At 43.2% G+C, this 20,947-nt stretch overlaps 1 protein-coding gene across 5 annotated transcripts in view; it reads right to left on the reverse strand.

Annotated features, from left to right (window-relative positions):
- Positions 1 to 5,279: 5,279 nt before the first annotated feature.
- LOC138672775 (cytospin-B-like) overlaps positions 5,280 to 20,947 on the reverse strand; it is a 461,361-nt gene continuing 445,693 nt past the window's right edge. For 3 of the 5 annotated variants that reach the window (XM_069761119.1, XM_069761120.1, XM_069761121.1), the window contains 2 exons: positions 8,639 to 8,698; positions 5,280 to 7,867 (listed from right to left, as the gene is read on the reverse strand). In XM_069761119.1, coding sequence (XP_069617220.1) covers positions 7,778 to 7,867; positions 8,639 to 8,698 — 150 coding nt within the window. In that variant the 3' untranslated portion in view covers positions 5,280 to 7,777. The remainder of the gene's footprint in view (positions 7,868 to 8,638; positions 8,699 to 20,947) is intronic. The other 2 variants (XR_011319773.1, XR_011319774.1) reach the window with 1 other exon arrangement.

Genomic DNA, 20,947 nt, shown 5'->3' on the forward strand with positions numbered 1-20,947 from the left:
GATCACTATTCCCCAAGTGACCCCCAACCCTTATATTTGATATGCGGTCTGGCCTGTTGGTTAATATTAGGTCTAGCAGTGCCCCCCTTCTTGATTGGTCCTGAACCAATTGTGAAAGGTAATTGTCTCTCATAGTTGTCAAAAACTGATTACCTTTGCTGGAACTGCAGATTTCCATTCCCCAAACTATTTCAGGGTAGTTGAAGTCCACAATGGGCGTGCGCTAGCAATGTGCCGTCATTGAGTGATGGACCCGAGACGCGGGCTGCAGCGTTTCCGGGTCCATCACTTGCGTTGGTGCAGTCCGTTTAACGGATGTGTTGAACGGACTGCACTAACGCAGTGTGAACTTATCCTAACAAACCCCTATCAGTAATTTATTTTTTTCCCCCTCCCCTTATCTCCACCCACAGGGACTCTACATTTTCATTAGATTCACCTATATTATCACGCCGGATGGGTTTTAAGGATGATTTTACATATAGACACACCCCTCCCCCTCGCTTATCTGTTCAGTCATTTCTGAACAGACTAGAACCCTGCAAGTTAACAGCCCAGTCATGGCTCTCATCCAGCCACGTTTCAGATATCCCCACCATGTCATAATTATGCTCCAACACCATTAATTCTAATTCGTTCATTTTGTTGGCTAGGCTTCTGGCATTAGTATACATACATTTTATGTATCTCTCTGCACCTCTATTCTTTCTTAAATTATTAATTGATCTAACCCCACCCCCCATGCCACCGCCACCCCCAACTTCCTTATTTGTGCCCAGTTCTCTATCTGCACCATCTTCCCCTCCTATAAATTGAATACCCTCCCCCATTCCCTAGTTTAAACACTCCTCCAACCTTCTAGCCATTTTCTCCCCAGCACAGCTGCACCTTCCCCATTGAGGTGCAGCCCGTCCCTAGCGTAGAACCTGTAGCCAACTCAGAAGTCGGCCCAATCCTGCAGGAACCCAAACCCCTCCTTCCTACACCAATTCTTGAGCCACTTATTAACCTCCTTAATCTCCCTTTGGCTCTCTGGAGTGGCACGTGGCATAGGCAGTATTTCGGAAAATACCACATTGGAGGTCCTTGCTTTCAGCTTGCAGCCTAATTCCCTGAAATCATCTTTAAGGACCTTCCACCTACCTCTAACTTTGTCATTTGTGCCAATGTGCACCATGACCGCTGGGTCCTCACCAGCCCCTCCCAGTAATCTGTCCACCCGATCAGCGATGTGTCGGACTCGAGCGCCAGGTAGGCAGCACACCGTTTGACGATCCCTGTCTTTGTGACAGATTGCCCTATCTGTTCCCCTAATAATTGAATCCCCCACTACCAGCACCTGTCTGGCCTGCACTGCTCTCCTATTTCCCTCCTTACTGGAGCAGTCACTCCTCCGACTTTCAGAGGACATGCCTGGCTGCAGCAGTGCTACCCCTGTACTGGCACCCCCCTCATCTGCCAACTTAGCAAACTTATTGGGGTGTGCCAGATCAGGACAAGCCTCCCTAGCACTCTTCCCTCTACCCGGCCTTCTAACTGTCACCCAGCTTGCTGCTCCACTGTCCTGCAGCTCCATCCTACCATCCCCCACCTCATCTATCCCATTGAGCATCTGCTCAGTGAGCAGAAGACTCCTTTCCATATTGTCAATGGATCTCAGTGTTGCCAGCTGCACATTTAGATTCAGAATCTGGGTTTCCAAATGCACAAGGTGCTCACATCTCGCACAGCAGTATGCTGTGCTAAAATGGCACTCACCATCCTATAAAATCCGATTTTTATTGAAACAGTTTAAAACATCCTTAGCAGGGAATTCACAAGTGGAATGTAAGGACAGTCCTTGCATTCCACATGTGACTCCCCTGCTGAGGATGTTTTAAATTGTTTAAAAAAAATTGGATTTTATAGGACGGTGAGTGCCATCTTTATCTTCTTCCTTGCATCGACCAAAAATTTATTTGGACAACCCAGGTTGGGACAATCCATCACTTGGCCACATACCTCGCTTTGCTCAGTCACCTTCCTAAGCTTGCCACTACCTCTTTTCAGTGTTTGCCCACAAAATGCAGGGTGGTGCTGGTTGGGGTAGTTGGCCCTGGATGCCCAGAAGTCGCTGGCGAGCCAGCAAAGGGTGAGACTTGCACCATCTTGGGTCCTTGCTGCGAATGTACTATGTGCTGATAACTGTTATTGGATCCAATAACTGCTAAAGACAGCAAAGACAGTGGACGTGAACAGCCACTGACCCTTGTGTCTCTCCAGGGGGCACTAATTGAAAAGCATTGACATTTAATATATCATGTATTGTATATCTGCACACCTGAAACATATGATAAAAGTACATAGTCAATAAAGAGTGGCTAAAAAAAAAAAAACACAACACAAAAAAGACCTGGCATGTAGGCAAGCTGTAAAAATATTGACTTAGTGAGCGCTACAAAGAAATCTTTTGATTTCACAAAACTGGCAAATATTGTTTCAGCTTTTATTTATCCAGGAAGTGTTTCTAAATCCTACTGGTGTGCACAACGGGTGCCATGCCCCAGGTATCTCTTTCGAGATGTTGCAACAGATTTAGTCAAAGCTTAATTTATGCCAAAATGGTTCCATTAAATCAGAATAGAGAAGCTACTGGGAACGTGTAAATCAATTCTGCAGATAATCATTGTGAAGATACGAGGAGTCGAGGACCAGTACATGCAAAGGGACGGCGAATGGGAGAGTCACCTCTTCAATGAAGGCAGATTCCACGCACGGAGTCGCACGGCTCTGGGCATGCAAAGGCAGAAAATATGGGGAGAAGTTCTAAAGCGTGGTAAAATAAAACTTCACATTTATTCTTGATACATTAAAAAGATATGTTGAGGACACACATGGAAGTCCCAGAAGACTAGCGACCGATGCGTTTCGACTGTGAAGTCTTAATCATGGTCTGTCTCATACCACCATACAGGGACTTAAATATATGTCAAACATCAATCAGTTGTAACATAATAGACCAATTACTATTAAGGGAGGAAACAAAGTAGCAAATCCTTGTAGTATTGTCTGTGACGATATATTGAAAAAAAACATCCTTAAAAACATGTACAATCCTATAAAAATAAATATAACCAAAAGAAAAACTCATGAAGAGAGGAAACAAATCACAGTATAATATATAAAGAAAATAAAAATGTAAATAAAACAGAAGAGTGGAAAAGTAGGATATGAATATTCAGAAAAAGAATTCGTCATCAGTTGTATTGGAGTATGCGATCTTGCCGTATATTAAGTCCCCTTGGGGTTCTTGTCTGCAACTTGAAAATCCAGTAAGATTCTCAGTTCAAGATTTATCTCCTCAAATCACCACGTCTAAAAGGTTTGAAGACTTTTTCTATCCTTATAACTATGAGTGATCCGGTTCTGCCTCCATGTACATATTTGTAGTGTTTTGATAACGCACAAATGTATTGTGCAGTAGAACTGTTGGCATCTGACAAATGTCTTCTGATGCGTTTCTTCTCTGACACGGGGCTCAGTGGGTGCTCTGGCTCGCTGGACCAGCTGTCTCTAGAAAGACCACATGGACCAGGGCTCATCGCACTGAACACCCGCTCTCATATTTACATCCAGTGACTTACTGCTGACATTTCATCTGATAAAGTCGCTTTCTGTTATTCTCCATTAGGTCAGACCTTCACGCAGACATCTTCCAGCCATGGCTCATTTTACCCCACTGATCACCCTGTCCTGGAAAACAAATTCACATATATTGTATATAAACATTTGCCTCCTGAATACAACTCACCCCTCACTGCCCCCCTTAATATAAATATGTACCACACCATTAATATACAAGCAGCCACGCACCATTCTAAATCTAAATTGATAAACCAGCACTGTGCCCCCCCATTAACTCCAATTTCAGCTGTCCAATAAGTATAAATGTATCACTCACTGTTATTGTATCTCCAAATTATTTCCAAGTACTTGTCCTTTCTCTTATCTTTCCCAAATTCATTACAAGTCCCTTTACAGCATTTTCTCCCACCCCCAATTCTTTATAAGTCCTTGTACAGAATTCTCTTCCACACCAATGCAATATATGTCACTGTATAGTGTCCTCTCTCCCCTGTTAATTGTAAGTTCCTTTTTAGTATCCTCTCCCAGCCCCCAAATAATTAAAAGTCCCTGTATAGCGATCTATCCCACTCCAATTCATTATAAGTCGCTGTGTAATGTTTTCTCCTACCTCCCAATTCATTATAAGTCCCGGTAGAGTGTCCTCTCTGACCCATTCATTATAAGTCCCTGGGTAGCATTCTTTTCCCACTCCAATTCATTCTAGGTCCCTGCATGGCATCCACTTCCACCCCCAAATTCATTCTCAGTGCCTGTATAGTGTCCTCTCTTTCCTGTTAATTACACTACCCTGTATAGCATCCTCTCCCACCACCCAATTCATTATAAGTCCCTGTATAGCATCCTCTCCCACCACCCAATTCATTATAAGTCCCTGTATAGCATCCTCTCCCACCACCCAATTCATTATAAGTCCCTGTATAGCATCCTCTCCCACCACCCAATTCATTATAAGTCCCTGTATAGCATCCTCTCCCACCACCCAATTCATTATAAGTCCCTGTATAGCATCCTCTCCCACCACCCAATTCATTATAAGTCCCTGTATAGCATCCTCTCCCACCACCCAATTCATTATAAGTCCCTGTATAGCATCCTCTCCCACCACCCAATTCATTATAAGTCCCTGTATAGCATCCTCTCCCACCACCCAATTCATTATAAGGCCCTATACAGCATTATTTCATACATCTCAATTCATTAGCAATATCAACCAACCCCAATTCATTATAAGTCCCTGAATATTGTCATCTCTCCCGCCATTCATTATAAGTCATTATATAGCACCCTATACCCTCCCCCTATTCACCATCATGCTATCCCTTACAGTGTACTCACTTCTACAGACTATCACCTGTGGCATCAATTCCTTCCTCTTCTGGTCTTGTACTTTATTAATGTATGTAGCATCAGAGTTATAGAGAAAGAGCTGGGTATGAAGCTGAGAACAGTTTCCTGTGGCTCTGCTGTGACATTTTGCTGTGGGCAGCGGCGCTGCAGGAATGGTGCCTGCCTGGTGCACCGCTAATGATGAGAGCAATCTGGCCAAGGGCTACCCAGAGCCTCGGTCAGCTGAGCAGCAGCCCAGATTGTACTCATCATAAGATGCTTAATTTGCTAAATATGAATCAAATACAAGAAAAAGCTGCTGAATATTTAATATCAGGTGTATTTTATTTATCCTCTCAGTTACAACAGTGCATTACCATAAAAAAAAAACAATCCGCGGTGGCAAAATGGGAGTATCACCGCAGGCTGGTGCCTAGGATAATACTGACACATTGCTTGTGTAAAGAACAAGGGGTACAGTTGTGGCCAAAGTATTGACACCCCTGCAATTCTGTCAGATAATACTCAGTTTCTCCCTGAAAATGATTGCAAACACAAATTATTTGGCATTATCTTCATTTAATTTGTCTTAAATGAAAAAACACAAAAGAGAATGAAGCAAAAAGCAAAACATTGATCATTTCACACAAAACTCCAAAAATGGGCCAGACAAAAGTATTGGCACCCTCAGCCTAATAATTGGTTGCACAACCTTTAGCCAAAATAACTGCAACCAACCGCTTCTGGTAACCATCAATGAGTTTCTTACAATGCTCTGCTGGAATTTTAGACCATTCTTCTTTGGCAAACTGCTCCAGGTCCCTGATATTTGAAGGGTGCCTTCTCCAAACTGCCATTTTTAGACTTCTCCACAAGTGTTCTATGAGATTCAGGTCTGGACTCATTGCTGGCCACCTTAGAAGTCTCCAGTGCTTTCTCTCAAACCATTTTCTAGTGCTTTTTGAAGTGTGTTTTGGGTCATTGTCCTGCTGGAAGACCCATGACCTCTGAGGGAGACCCAGCTTTCTGACACTGGGCCCTACATTATGCTGCAAAATTTGTTGGTAGTCTTCAGACTTCATAATGCCATGCTCACGGTCAAGCAGTCCAGTGCCAGAGGCAGCAAAGCAACCCCAAAACATCAGGGAACCTCCGCCATGTTTGACTGTAGGGACCGTGTTCTTTTCTTTGAATGCCTCTTTTTTTCTCCTGTAAACTCTATGTTGATGACTTTGCCCAAAAAGTTCTACTTTTGTCTCATCTGACCCGAGAACATTCTTCCAAAACGTTTTAGGCTTTTTCAGGTAAGTTTTGGCAAACTCCAGCCTGACTTTTTTATGTCTCGGGGTAAGAAGTGGGGTCTTCCTGGGTCTGCTACCATACAGTCCCTTTTCATTCAGATGCCGATTGATAGCACGGGTTGACACTTGTACCCTCAGACTGCAGGGCAGCTTGAAGTTGTTTGGATGTTGGTCGAGGTTCTTTATCCAACATCCGCACAATCTTGCCTTGAAATCTCTTGTCAATTTTTCTTTTCCATCCACATCTAGGGAGGGTAGCCACAGTGCCATGGGCTTTAAATTTCTTGATGACACTGCGCACGGTAGACACAGGAACATTCAGGTCTTTGGAGATGGACTTGTAGCCTTGAGATTGCTCATGCTTCCTCACAATTTGGTTTCACAAGTCCTCAGACAGTTCTTTGGTCTTCTTTCTTTTCTCCATGCTCAATGTGGTACACACAAGGACACAGGACAGAGGTTGAGTCAACTTTAATCCATGTCAACTGGCTGCAAGTGTGATTTAGTTATTGCCAACACCTGTTAGGTGCCACAGGTAAGTTACAGGTTCTGTTAATTACACAAATTAGAGAAGCATCACATGATTTTTCTAACAGTGCCAATACTTTTGTCCACCCCCTTTTTTATGTTTGGTGTGGAATTATATCCAATTTGGCTTTAGGGCAATTATTTTTGTGTTTTTTCATTTAAGACAAATTAAATGAAGAAAATACCAAAGAATTTGTGTTTGCAATCATTTTCAGGAAGGAAACTGAGTATTATCTGACAGAATTGCAGGGGTGTCAATATTGTATAACTTAACCCTTTACTTTATGGAAATTGCATATGTTATTTAGCTCCATTGTATCTGCTCTGAAATCTCTGCTGGCAGTGGACAGGTTAATAGATTAGGAAAACATTTCTTACTAAAGCATGGCACTTATGTCAGGGACCAGAGATCATATCGTACAATATGGATGTGTGCATCTCGTGCAAAACAGATCAGGTAACCATTATGGAATGAGTGTCCTCTTTGATGTAATACGTCCATTCACCTACGTGAATTAACTCTTCTAGAAATATCCAACGTCCTTCTATGCCGTAGAATTCTGTCTGGTAGTGTATAAATAGCAAAAATCTCAATTTCTTGTAAAGTAATGCATACATTATTTTTTTCTGTGACCTGCAGAAAATAATGTCAATCATTGCTGTTTTTGAAGCTTCTGCCAAATCTGGAGGTTCAGAAAACTCAGAAATACATAGTGTCAATTTTCACAAGGACCATGGTCGCAGTATTGTAGGACTTCTATGTTAGTGTATCCTGCCAGAGGCCGATGATCGAGGCGATGGGGTTTATTAAGGGCAGCGTTATAATCCCCACTCATGTAATATGTCATACAGTCAGCACCAGGATCCAGGAACTCAACGTGTTGCCTCCACACATTCATAATGCAGTGTGAAGCTCTGCTCTTATCGAGATAGACCTGATCGATAAAGTGAATATGTGCTTCCTCTGTAGCAGTCTTCCTATTCACAGCCTTCCTTTATGTCTCAAAATACTTGTATATCTGAGACACGTACTGCATCACACTCTGCCAGTCTGGACGATCTGTGAACATCAACTCATTGAGCTCCTGCAGAGAAAAGAAAAACTGATAAGAGAGCTAAAGCCAAGCATATGGCCTCCACGAGACCTACTGTAAATCCCAAACTACATAGCATGGCTTAGATCTTTAAGGGGTGCAAAGGTTTAACTTGTATCCAGGCCACGGTCCCCGAGAGGGCTAAAGAACACGAAAGTAAAGGCTCATGTAGACATCCGATTTTCAAGCATGAATGCTATCTGTGGCTTTCACGGATAGCACTCATATCTGTGATAGTCTATGGGGCCTTCAACATGTCGATGATTTTTCTCGGTTCTCTCGAACCATGGAAAATTGAGGAGATAAGTCTGATTTTAAACTCAGGGTCAGCTCAAAATCAGCAATGCAAGTCTATGGATCCTTGGTATATAACGGACCACACTTGGGTGATTTTCAGACTGTAAAAATGGAGAAGGTGAAGAAACTTTTGTTTTTTATTTCTCCACATACTTAATGGATGACACTGGGACCACGAAGCCTAATCAGAATAATCGGTCTATTTTTCTTGTACATGGAAAACTCAGATGTGTGAATGAGCCCTTATGGAGAACATGATACAGATTCTCCATGAGAACGAACCTTCTATATATTAACAAAGAAAGGAAAGATTTCATACTGAAATGCTGCTCAGAATCTGGTTCTAAATGACTAAAGTCTGGCTACAGCGTCCTCCGAAGACAGTACATGGGATTACATACATTAGAGATGGTATATGACTGTGGTTGCAGAATTTATATAGACGCTAGGTATATTGGTACCCACCAGACTTGCTTTAATTCCAATGCTTTCAGCCGCTTGAAAAGCTAACATTAAATTTCTCTTCTGCGAAAGAAAAGCAAAAAATTGTTATTAATAAGGTAAAGCATTTTAAACATTATTCTGGAGTTATCCACATCTATCATTTACACCTTATTCTGTTAATGAGGTAGAAAAACTGGAAGAACAATAGGTGCAATAGGGTTTTATCGGCATGACAATAGGGGATCAAAAGTAATGGTACTCACCTGGGGGGGCTGTGTCACAAGAACCACTAAAAGGCTCAAGGCTGCCACAGACCCACGGCAAGATAACAGCTGAAATGTAATGATAGGGTTAATTCCGCGCTGCCGGTAGTCAAAGATGGAAGGGGAGAACGGTATCCAAGAATGCGGTTTATTTGTCCAAGTGTTTGGAAGCTCCAAACTTCTTCATCAGGACAAATCACAGTGTGTCTCTGCCTTATCATTCCACTTCAGTTGTTATTCTGTCAATGGAAATTATTTAGAGAGTGGATTAGATGTATAATAGTGATTCTAGAGGTATTTAGAAGCAAGAAGAGTCTCTACATTTTTTTGGATCTCTATATGGCAACATTGGACTTCCAAACCCCATTACCTTTACTACATAACTGGTTAGTACATAGATGTCAGGTGTCACTCCTTAAAGGGAAGCGGTTACCAGATTTATTCTCCCCAATCTTAGGGCAGGATTATGTAATGATCCAGAGTTGTGTCGCTTACTGGGCTGCATGTTGTACTTTTGATAAAATCAGTTATATCTGCTGCAGATCTACCAATTCATTCAGAGGCGTAGCTAGGGTTTTGGTTCAGGGGGGGGGCGAAGCTTCTGAGTGGCCCCTAACCAGGTAACCTTGATAACAACTCGGTGATGCACCCTAATAGTGGAGGAGAACCTCAGCAGATGAATGCGCTGAAGATAATCTCTATATAAAGACCGCCATATGGTCAGTGGTAGATACCAGCCCTACAGAACATATAAGAGATTACAGCACAGTTACAGATAATGACTTACCACTGATGTCCTTTCTGATGGAATCGTTCTTTTTTCCAGTCTTTTCCATCTGGCCCAGACCGACATGACAACTTCTTCCAGCAAAGACTCACCTGAAGAATACAACAAAGACACATTTCACTTCTCATATTCCAGCCCCATCACCATCTATTTCCATACTGCACAAACTCATCCTGCTGATACCCCAATACTGAGCCGCTGCTGCCGTATGTGTCCCTATTACTGCACCTGATACCCCAATACTGAGCCGCTGCTGCCGTATTTGTCCCTATTACTGCCCCTGCTGTGTGGTTCTCTGTACCCTCTAAATTCTAAAGCACCACTCTATAATATAGTAATAATATAGAGTGCAAGTGCCCTAGAAAACAGTGCCCATATTTTGCCCCCTAGATAGTAAAATTGCCCTGTGTGCCCCTTTGATAGTCACAGTAACCTGAGTTCCCCTTTAACAATAAGTGCCCACTTTACATTTAATAATGTCCCGAGTCTCCCCGCTGTACAGCTCCTCTATACACAGTATGATGCTCTCTTATGCACAGTATACTGACCCCTTAGTAGCCTTCAAACTGTTTGATGGCTCCAACACTGTAATTCCCACACTGTATGATGCCCCTCTAGATAGCCTCCATATAGTATAATGCACCAGATCGTCCTCAATATAGTATAATGCACCAGATAGTCCTCAATATAGTATAAGGTACCAGATAGTCCTCAATATAGTATAATGCACTCCGCATAGGCCTACTCTGTATTGTATAATACACCCCCCATAGGCAGACTCTATAGCACAAGGCAGAACCCCATAGGCAGACCATGTAATATAAGGCAGCACCCCTATAGACAGACCCTGTAGTATAAGACAGCACCCCAATAGGCAGACCCTGTACTATAAGGCAGCACCCCTATAGGCAGACCCTGTAGTATAAGGCAGGACCCCCATAGGCAGACCCTGTAGTATAAGGCAGAACCCCCATAGGCAGACCCTGTAGTATAAGGCAGACCCCCATAGGCAGACCCTGTAGTATTAGGCAGACCACCCCATGGGAAAACCCTGTAGTATTAGGCAGACCCCCATAGGCAGACCCTGTAGTATTAGGCAGACCCTGTAGTATTAGGCAGACCCCCCATATGCAGACCCTGTAGTATTAGGCAGACCCACCCATAGGCAGACACTGCAGTATTAGGTAAACCCCCCATAGGCAGACCCTGTAGTATTAGGCAGACCCCCCCATAGGCAGACCCTGTAGTATTAGGCAGACCCCCCATAGGCAGACCCTGTAGTATTAGGCAGACCCCCCATAGGCAGATCCTGTAGTATAAGGCAGACCCCCCCATAGGCAGACCCCGTAGAATTATGCAGACCCCCATAGGCAGACCCTGTAGTATAAGACAGCACCCCCATAGGCAGACCCTGTAGTATAAGACAGCACCCCCCATAGGCAGATTCTGTAGTATAAGGCATCACCCCTTAAAAAAAATAAATACCGTACTCACCTCTCTTCTTCCTGGTTCCTGCGCTGCTCTGAGCTCCCACTAGCCTTGGCACCGGGCAGTGACTCATCACGCCCTCTGTCAGCGTCACCGACATCAGACGCTGACAGGGAATGATGGGGGAAGGAGCGCAGCGCTCTTTCCCTCGTCATTGCAGTCAGCTGTATCAGTTCCTGCTCAGGGGCCCCATAGCGGCAGAGCAGGGAGATCGAATCTCCCTGCTCTGCCGCAGAAGGTAACTATCGGCGCGCGCAGTGCGCCGATACAGTTGCAGTAGCCTAGCTCTGGGGGGGCCCCTCATAGCACCGGGCCCAGGGCGCCCACGCCCTCTGCCCCCCCGGTAGCTACGCTACTGAATTCATTGAATGCCGAGCTCTGTATAACCCACCCACATCAATGATTTGCAGCTTTGTGCATAGGCAGAAAGCTGCCAATCACTGGTGGGGATAGGGTTACACAACGCTCACAGATATGGACCTCTAGTGATAATCTCCTGATAAAACACACATGGGTCGAAACGCATAAAGTTTTACTGTCATGTAGGACTAGTTATCCCATTCTGTCTTGATCTCCAACAATGTCTTTAAGAGGATTTGAATATGGTAAAAGTTTCTTATTATCAAGATGTGCTGGATCATTATGGATTAACAGCAAACCGCCCAGTAAGTGACACACTGCTGGGATCAGGGATTTTGTCTCTACATAAATCTGCTCTCAGACCTGGTGACAGATTCTCATTAAAGGGATTGCCCAGGACTGTGGCTATGTTCTGTGTTTTTTGGGGAGTTTTTGGAACGGATCTGCCTCAAAATTCTCTTCAGAAACGACCTAAAGGCTATGTGCACATAATGTCTTTTTCAGGTGGACACTACCTGAAAAACCCATAAAAATTTGTGCTTTTAAACGTATTTTAAATTTATAAATATGCCAATTGGTTAAAAAAAAAAGACTTTTTGGGTCACTCTATGGTCTTTGTATGAGCCGGAAGCCTCTTTTACAGTGTAAGTCTGCGGAGCCACGTTCTGATGCTCCATAGACTTATATTGTAAAAGCCACTTTGGGGTCACACAGAGCGCAGTGATACCTGGAGAGTCTGAAGAGCGGTGACGTCACAGAGGAGGGGTGTAGAACGACGCTGGATCCCGGGGAAGATGGCGGTAGGTGAATACCGTATATTAGCGCATATACTATACACTATGCTACATACACATATACAGATGTAGTCATTTAGAGATTCTCTAATGATGATAGTGACGGATACAGTAAAGATTAATAAGTGAGACAGCCTATATCATACACATCATACATATTTGCCAATTTGAGCGAATATTCAGAGATTGAGCACTCATTTATCGTGTACGATGATTTTAGAGGCTTAAAACTTTCATTATCGGCAGCCCATCACCCTATGTAATCAGGATAGATTCTACCAATAATAAATGTTCAATGAGCACAGAACGATCATTTTAATGATTGTTCTGTGCGCATAGAATGTACTGTAGCTTGTATATAGTTGATCTGCAAGTGTAAAACGTGCATAAGACGTCCATACGCATTGAGGCGATATTAGGTGTGCCATATAATACAAAAAAGGCATAAACTAATACTTTTAGGTAATTATCTTGAAATACACTAGTGGCACTAATAAATATAGGCATCTGGCAGAATTAGATACACTTAGATTGCACTTTCAATAATAATATGAGTACAGATTGATATATTGACCCATCATATTATATACTAGCAGTAGTGTGCATAATACTACGGGGGAGAGTGTCATTTTCTTTCTAGCTCGAACCATCTCTTACACCCTATCCTTAATACAGAGGGAAAAAATAGACTATAGAGCGCAACTTTCTACTACAGTGGAATACAGCTTGAATATTTTAAATGGAATATTAAAATTTAATTTAAGAAAAAAAAATTTCTTTCACTTTTATCAGTGAATGGGTTCTTAAAATTAGTGGATATTCATATTTGTACAGCACTTGTTGCTGGATCACTAATTCTCCCATAAACATTAGGTAAGTATTGGTCAGCAGGATCAACTATCCACCCATAAGCCTGTAAGGTGCTGGCCTTTTGCTGATGGCAAATCTGGTAGAAAATAGAATCAGGAAAATTGGATTTTCATAGAACCTATGCTTGGTCTTCGTGATAGATAAATTATGGTCAGAGAAATCTGGCTACAGCTTGTCTCTCTCTGTTTATTGAAAAAAACATGCACACTCAGCAGAATTTGGAGGAGCTGGAATAGCTGTGAATTAGAGTTGAGAGGATCGATCTGTAGAGAATCGTCTATAGGTCGAGTTTCCTGATATTTGCGGGTCCCCATAAATCCAAATACTCTGCAATCTGATTTGCGGGGACCAGCCCCCATAAAATTTCTGGCGCTTTTTCACACACTGCTAAAGGCTCAGAGAGTGGTCTAATGATGTCAGGCACGGGCAGCGCAGGATTCATCATAATACTCTGCAGCTATCTTATTCTTCTCTTTCTGTTCTCCATGCTTAGTGTGCACACACAAACACAAAATGTAAGATTGAGTCAACTTCTCCCCTTTTTATCTGGTTTCAGGTGTGATTTTCATATTGCTCACACCTGTTACTTGCCAAGGGTGAGTTTGAACGAGCATCACATACTTGAAGCAAAGCTGTTTACCCACAATTTTGTAAAGGTGCCAACAATTTTGTCCAGCACATTTTGTTTTTTGTTTTTTTTTTAGTGAAATGATATCCAATTTTTTTTTCTCTGTTTTTTTTTTTGTGTTGTTCCAATACACACAAAGGAAATAACCATGTGTATAACAAAACATGTGTAATTACAATAATTTCAGGGAAGAAACAATTTCAAAGGTGCCAACACTATTGGCCATGACTGTATATGCCCCCCAGCCTCGGCAGTGATTTTTATGCCCCCGGGCTCTCCAGTGACGTATAGGCCTCCTTAGTGATGTCTATGCCCCCATCCCTCCCCAGTGATGTATATGCCTCCCTAGTCATGTCTATGCCCCCTCAGCCCTCCCCAGTGATGTACGTGCCCCCCAGCATCTCCTGTGATGTACAGTATATACTGCAGTCCCAGTGTCTCCTGTGATGTATATGCCTTCAGCACCTCCCGTGATGTGTATATAGCTGTCCCAGTGTCTCCTATGTAATGTATATGCTTCACAAAACTTATCATAAAGAGTTGACTGTGTTTGAGAGCAATGCAAACCTGGAAAAGCAGTTGTGAGAAGCAACATGCTCAATATCACGTAACATCAAAGCCACACCTAAGAGAAGCAGCTCCAGCCATCACATTAGGGGTGAGTTAATGGTTTGCCCAAATATAGTAGGGTAATTTCAAGTTGATAATTTTGTGCGGACCCCGATTGCTGGTAGAAATTTCCAAATGGCCCTTGGCAGAAAAAAGGTTCCCCACCCCTGCTTTAAGGGATATAGAGAACTGTTGTCGTAGCATAGTCACTGGTGATGAGCGAGTATACTCTTAACTCGTGTGGTCTCCGAGTATTTATGACTGCTCGGAAATTTAGTTTTCCTTGCCGCAGCTAGATGATTTGCGGCTACTAGACAGCTTGATTACATGTGGGGATTCCCTAGCAACCAGGCAACCCCCACATGTACTTATGCTGGCTAGTAGCTGTAAATCATTCAGCTGAGGCGATAAAAACTAAATCTCCGAGCAGTCAAATACTCAGAGACCACCCGAGCGTGCTGTGGAAAACCCGAGCAACGAGTATATTTGCTCATCACTAATCGTCACTAATTGTGGCTGAATTGATTGATGTGAGATATAGTGTAACAACAGTACTTTAATAGCCTTTTTTATTCTTTATACACTGCAAACAAAGGCAGCATTAACTGCCAGTGATAATTTTGCTACTAAAAAAAAATTCTTAATCCAAGGCTTGTGTGTCAAACTGTGCTCCCTGCATTGTAAGACACATGTAGATACATTCCTAGGAGACCTCAGAGTGTTACACATGTATTTTCTGGACAATTATAGGCAAATTGCATTGAATTAATTCAACACAAATTGAATATTAGGGGAAAATTTGAATTTCATAGAATTATTAGAATGTTAGAGTTAGTTAATCATGGCGTATCCCCTGCTCAATACAGGATTCACTAAACCATCTCAATAGATGTCTATCCAGTACAGTGCAATCTTGCCTTGCGCAGGCGTGTACTATGGAGGACAGAGAATGAACTTCAATCCAATATTGCAGCCAGCATGCAGCCAGCGGGTAAGGAAAGGGTGGATCAAACACCCGACAACCCCGCCTCTATGGCTGAAGATTGTTCCCTCCAAATTCAGGTGACAGTGTCCCTTTAAAAAAAAAAAGTGATCTGCGGATTGTCCATTTATCACTTTTATCTATCAAATGAGATCAAGCTGCCTAAAAGTGACCATTAAAGCTGTACCAGTGTTCATTATCATCCTTCTAGATCAATATATCAGATGTTTCCTCTCTGATTCATGGTTTCAAAAACATGAAATTGTGAACACATTAGTCTCACATGTCTGCTCATTATGGTTTGTGTCTGTTGTGAAATGTTAATGAATAAATGGATTTGCTAAGTGATCATTAGGATACATGATGAATCCTGAATAGATAGTTACTGTAGGAAAATGCAATAAAATAAATATGCGACATCTGTAGGTTTGACATCTATTTAGTGGTGTACTCGAGTTATATCCTCAGTTATAGGAATAGAGACAGGAGGGGTTGGTAACCATTGCGTGCCGCTTGTTAGCCATTTTAGTTTTAATTGCATGCTCTTTGACAGCTCTATAACGTGAGGCTCAGGTGATCCGTCAAAAAGAGAACATTGCGTTCCAGGAATTTATCATTATGCGATCTAGAAAAGATTGTACTCCCGGTAAGTTAGCACCGCGTTTATTGAGCTCTGGTGCCGGCTGTAGATTGGCTCTAAATGCGCACAGTGACTGCAGGTCTTTTCCAGGTTCACATGTACAGCATGTGTATGGCTTTCTCATATTTAGACTTTCATTTGAGAGGTGACATAAGATTCATAAACCATGTTGGCGCCTGTGAGGTGAAGGTTAGATGTGCACAGGAAGATCAGGGTCTGTAAGAAGACAGACATGTCGTTTTATTATAGCCCTTGTGGTAAATAATGACGAACTATTACTGAAGAAGCGTAAAAACGGGGCTAATTACAGCTCTCAGTTTAGTAATAAACACGAAAACATGAACATCAGTAATTTTTTATGTATGTGAAAAAAACGGCTGATTTTCACCAGCATCAGTATTTGTTCAGTGTGTTTTACCATCAATGTTGCATCATTTTTTTTCTCGTATGCGATATAAACAACTGATGAGGGTTTCCTAGCTTTTCTTATCAAACATGAAAAATGGACTGAGACGCAACTGCGATGTCATCATGTCCTATCAAGTTTTTCACAGACCCGTGGGCTGAAATGGATGAGTTTGATCCGTAATTAAGATCAAAACCAGACGTTAATAATGGGCAGGTGTCCAAGCCAAAAAAAACAAGGTTAGAACTTGTACATGAAAAACGAAATACTGAGTGTGGCCTAGCAAGATTATTTCTGTAGTCTGATCTGTGATTTCCCCTGATTTACAGAACTACAGTGTTGTTGCGCTGCAGATCTGTTGTCAGAATACAGGCTGGCATGTACTGCAGGCTATGATAAGATAACCATCATCTGCTGGTTAATTTCCAACTTTCTTTAAGGACTAAAACTATTCAAAAATAGTTTATACTGTATATTCTAATATAATAGAATGTAACTTTGTAAAATATTGCTCTATTTTGTAGAAATCAGAATTGTCCCTGCTGACGATCCTACGGCTTCCACTGAAGTCACATCGAAAGAGCAGCTGCTTCTCTTTGACTCCTCTCTGTTGACGGGGCTGATGTCATGCTGATTGGCAGCCAGCTCCCCGCTGCCTAACTGCGTGAGGCCAGCTGTCAATCAGTATGATACCACCGGTCACGCCCTGTCGACAGAGCAGCTTGAAAGAGGAAGAATTGCTCTGTTGATGAGAAGCAGCAGAATTTCCTGTCCAGTCTATGGAAATAATGGCGCTAAGGGTGGTTTCACACTTGCGTTTTTGTCTGCAGCGTTTTTTTTTTTCAAAAAAACGCATGCGTTTTTTTTCCCTATATTTAACATTGAAAACGCATGCGTTTTTTGTGTACGCGTTTGGTCGCGTTTTTTGACGCATGCGTTTTTTTACTGCATGCGTTCATTTTCTGAAATGCTACTTGTAGTATTTTTAGAAGCGTTTTTTGGACCAAAAAAAAAAGCATGCGTTTTCATGCGTTTTTTTTTGGGTCAAAAAATACATTGGAGTCAATGGGGACGCATGCGTTTTTTGGTGCATGCGTTTTTTGCGGTAAAAAACACATGCGTTTTTTTATTAAAAAACCAGAAAACACACTGATATGCCACCCCCCAGCATAAAGGTGATAAAGGGAACCTAACCCTAACCCTACCCCTAAGGGATCCTAACCCTAACCCTACCCCTAACCCTACCCCTAACCCTAACCCTAAGGGATCCTAACCCTAACCCTACCCCTACCCCTAACCCTACCCCTAACCCTAAGGGATCCTAACCCTAATCCCTTTATGGTTAGGGTTAGGGTTAGGGGTAGGGTTAGGGGTAGGGTTAGGGTTAGGATCCCTTAGGGTTAGGGTTAGGGGTAGGGTTAGGGTTAGGATCCCTTAGGGTTAGGGTTAGGGGTAGGGTTAGGAGTAGGGTTAGGGTTAGGATACCTTAGGGTTAGGGGTAGGGTTAGGGGTAGGATCCCTTTAGGGTTAGGGTTATGATCCCTACCCCTAACCCAAACTATTTCTGTTTATAGTGGGTTTTTTACTTTATTTTGATGATTGGCAGTTGTCACACATTTTTCTGCATGCGTTTAAAAAACGCAAACGCATGAAAAAACGCATGTAAACGCGGTAAAACGCCGCGTTTTTTTCACCATATACAAAAACGCATGCGTAAAAAAAACACAGCGTTTACACGCGTTTACATGCGTTTTTTCACCATGCGTTTTTATGCGTTTTTTATCGCAAAAACGCACCCGAAAAAACGCCAATGTGAAACCAGCCTAAGTGAGTAAAATAAATAAAGAAGTCTCATCCGGAATACGGAAGAAACTAGGACATGCTGCAATTTGGTCCGTGGAAAAAGTAACTGTCAACTGTACAGCTACGGTACATGAAATATCATTGGTCTGTGTGATCCACGGACAGTATTCAGGCCAAGAATTAGGTTGCGTAAACCTGGCCTATGTGAAACATAACCTGGCTAAAAATCAGTAATGATTTGGTATTCCAATCTTTAAGAATTCCATTTTCCTGAATACAATCCAATAATGGATACACAATTGACCAACCCCAACGACTTTATTGGGATCCTTTGGATTTCTGGTGCATCCCATCATTTTACCAGGAAACATAACGCTCATAATGGAACCTTCAATACAGGATAAAAAGAAAAGGCTGACTAAAAGTGACGCATTGTATAAAATGGTTCTGATATCTATAATATAACGCTGGGAGTGTCACTCTGTCCGAAGCCTTTATAGACTGCGCAAGCGCCGGCGCAGTCTGGACCCCACAGAGTGACGCTCCCAGGAGATCGCGGTATCCGTAAACACTGAACGCACACCGTGATCTCCAACGGAGAGGCAAGGACCGTGGACGCGCCAGAAGGGTAAGTATTATATTCACCTGTCCCCCGTTCTAGCGCTGCGTGCGGCTCTGTGTTCTGGGTCCTCTGCCTGTGAAGTTCACAGTTCAGAGGGCGCGATGACGCGCTTAATGTGCGCCGCCCTCTGACTGAACAGTCACAGCCAGAGGAGCCGGAACACGGAGCGGCACGCAGCGCTGGAACGGGACAGGTGAGTATAGCAATTGTCGGGGGCCTGAGCTAGCGGTGACTCCAGCACCTGACCCCCACAGCGCGCCGGTGTCTCCGCCTGCTCAGGCCCTCAGCACTCGGCGCACAGCAACGATAGGGGAGTATGGTATTTTTTTATATATATATATATCGCAGCAGCATACGGGGCATATACAATGGAGCACCTTATGGGGGCCATCAACCATAATGGAGCAGTGTACGGGGGCATATACAATGGAGCATCTTATGGGGGCCATCAACCATAATGGAGCAGTGTACGGGGGCATATACAATGGAGCATCTTATGGGGGCCATCAACCATAATGGAGCAGTGTACGGGGGCATATACAATGGAGCATCTTATGGGGGCCATCAACCATAATGGAGCAGTGTACGGGGGCATATACTATGGAGCATCTTATGGGGGCCACAAACCATAATGGAGCAGTGTACGGGGGCATGTAATATGGAGAATCTTATGGGGGCCATCAACCATAATGGAGCAGTGTACGGGGGCATATAATATGGAGCATCTTATGGGGGTGATCAACCATAATGGAGCAGTGTACGGGAGCATATACTATGGAGCATCTTATGGGGCCATCAACCATAATGGAGCAGTGTACGGGGCATATACTATGGGGCATCTTATGGGGGCCATAAACCTTTATGGAGCAGTGTACGGGGCATATACTATGGAGCATCTTATGGGGGCCATAAACCTTTAGCAGCATATGGGGCATATGGATGGGAGCAGCAAATTACAGAACAGTGGCGCAGGATGGGAGCAGCACATGACAGAACGGGGGCGCAGAATGGCAACAGCACATGACAGAACGGGGGTGCAGGATGGGAGCAGCACATGACAGAACGGGGGTGCAGGATGGAAGCAGCACATGACAGAACGGGGGCGCAGGATGGGAGCAGCACATGACAGGATGGGGGCGCAGGATGGGAGCAGCAAATGACAGAATGGAGGTGCAGGATGGGTGCAGTACATGTCAGATTGGGTGCGCAGGATGGGAGCAGCACATGTCAGAATGGGGGCGCAGGATGGGAGCAGCACATGACAGAATGGGGGCGCAGGATGGGTGCGCACATGACAGAATGTAGACGCAGGATGGAGCAGCACATGACAGGATGGGGACGCAGGATGGGAGCAGCACATGACAGGATGGGGACGCAGGATAGAGCAGCACATACCAGGATGGAGACCATATACCAATATAAATGCTCGCCACCCGGGCGTAGAACGGGTTCAATAGCTAGTCACATAATAATGTAAGGTGCACGCAGCGAATAATGGATAATTATAAAATATCAACGCAGATTGTACTCTTGAGAATCGACATATTCCCAAAGCAGTGATCAACACATATAGGAGACATTAGGTGTTGGCATTGTGCCTCACCGGACTTTGGGCAAGTCACTACTTGCAAAAGGTACATTTCTATTATTGGTTGAGTGGTCTGTGGAGGGCCGCTACCATCACACATTTCTCATTTTAGAGCTTTAATTGCTTAATTAACACATTGTTAAGGCTCATTAAAATATTCCAGAAATGTATGTCTAAATGGAAATTGGTTGGCAATTATATAACACAGTGACAGAAGGCTCAGTAAATAGAGAAAATATTAATAAACATTACGAACTCTGAAAATGACATGAAACACAACCCTATCTATACCCAACACCTACATTATCCCAGTTATCACTTCAACAACAAGCACGCTAACCTGCCGCAATACACAGAGGAACGTCTCAGATGAATTTTCTCAGAACTTTTCTAGATTACAGTGTTAGGCCGGGGTCACACATCAGATTTTTTTTCTTACACTTCAAAAACCATCAGTGTTTTTTTCTGAGTGCTGGAACCATTTTTCAGG

The sequence above is a fragment of the Ranitomeya imitator genome, chromosome 3 (genome assembly GCF_032444005.1).
Source record: "Ranitomeya imitator isolate aRanImi1 chromosome 3, aRanImi1.pri, whole genome shotgun sequence".
NCBI lineage: Eukaryota > Metazoa > Chordata > Amphibia > Anura > Dendrobatidae > Ranitomeya > Ranitomeya imitator.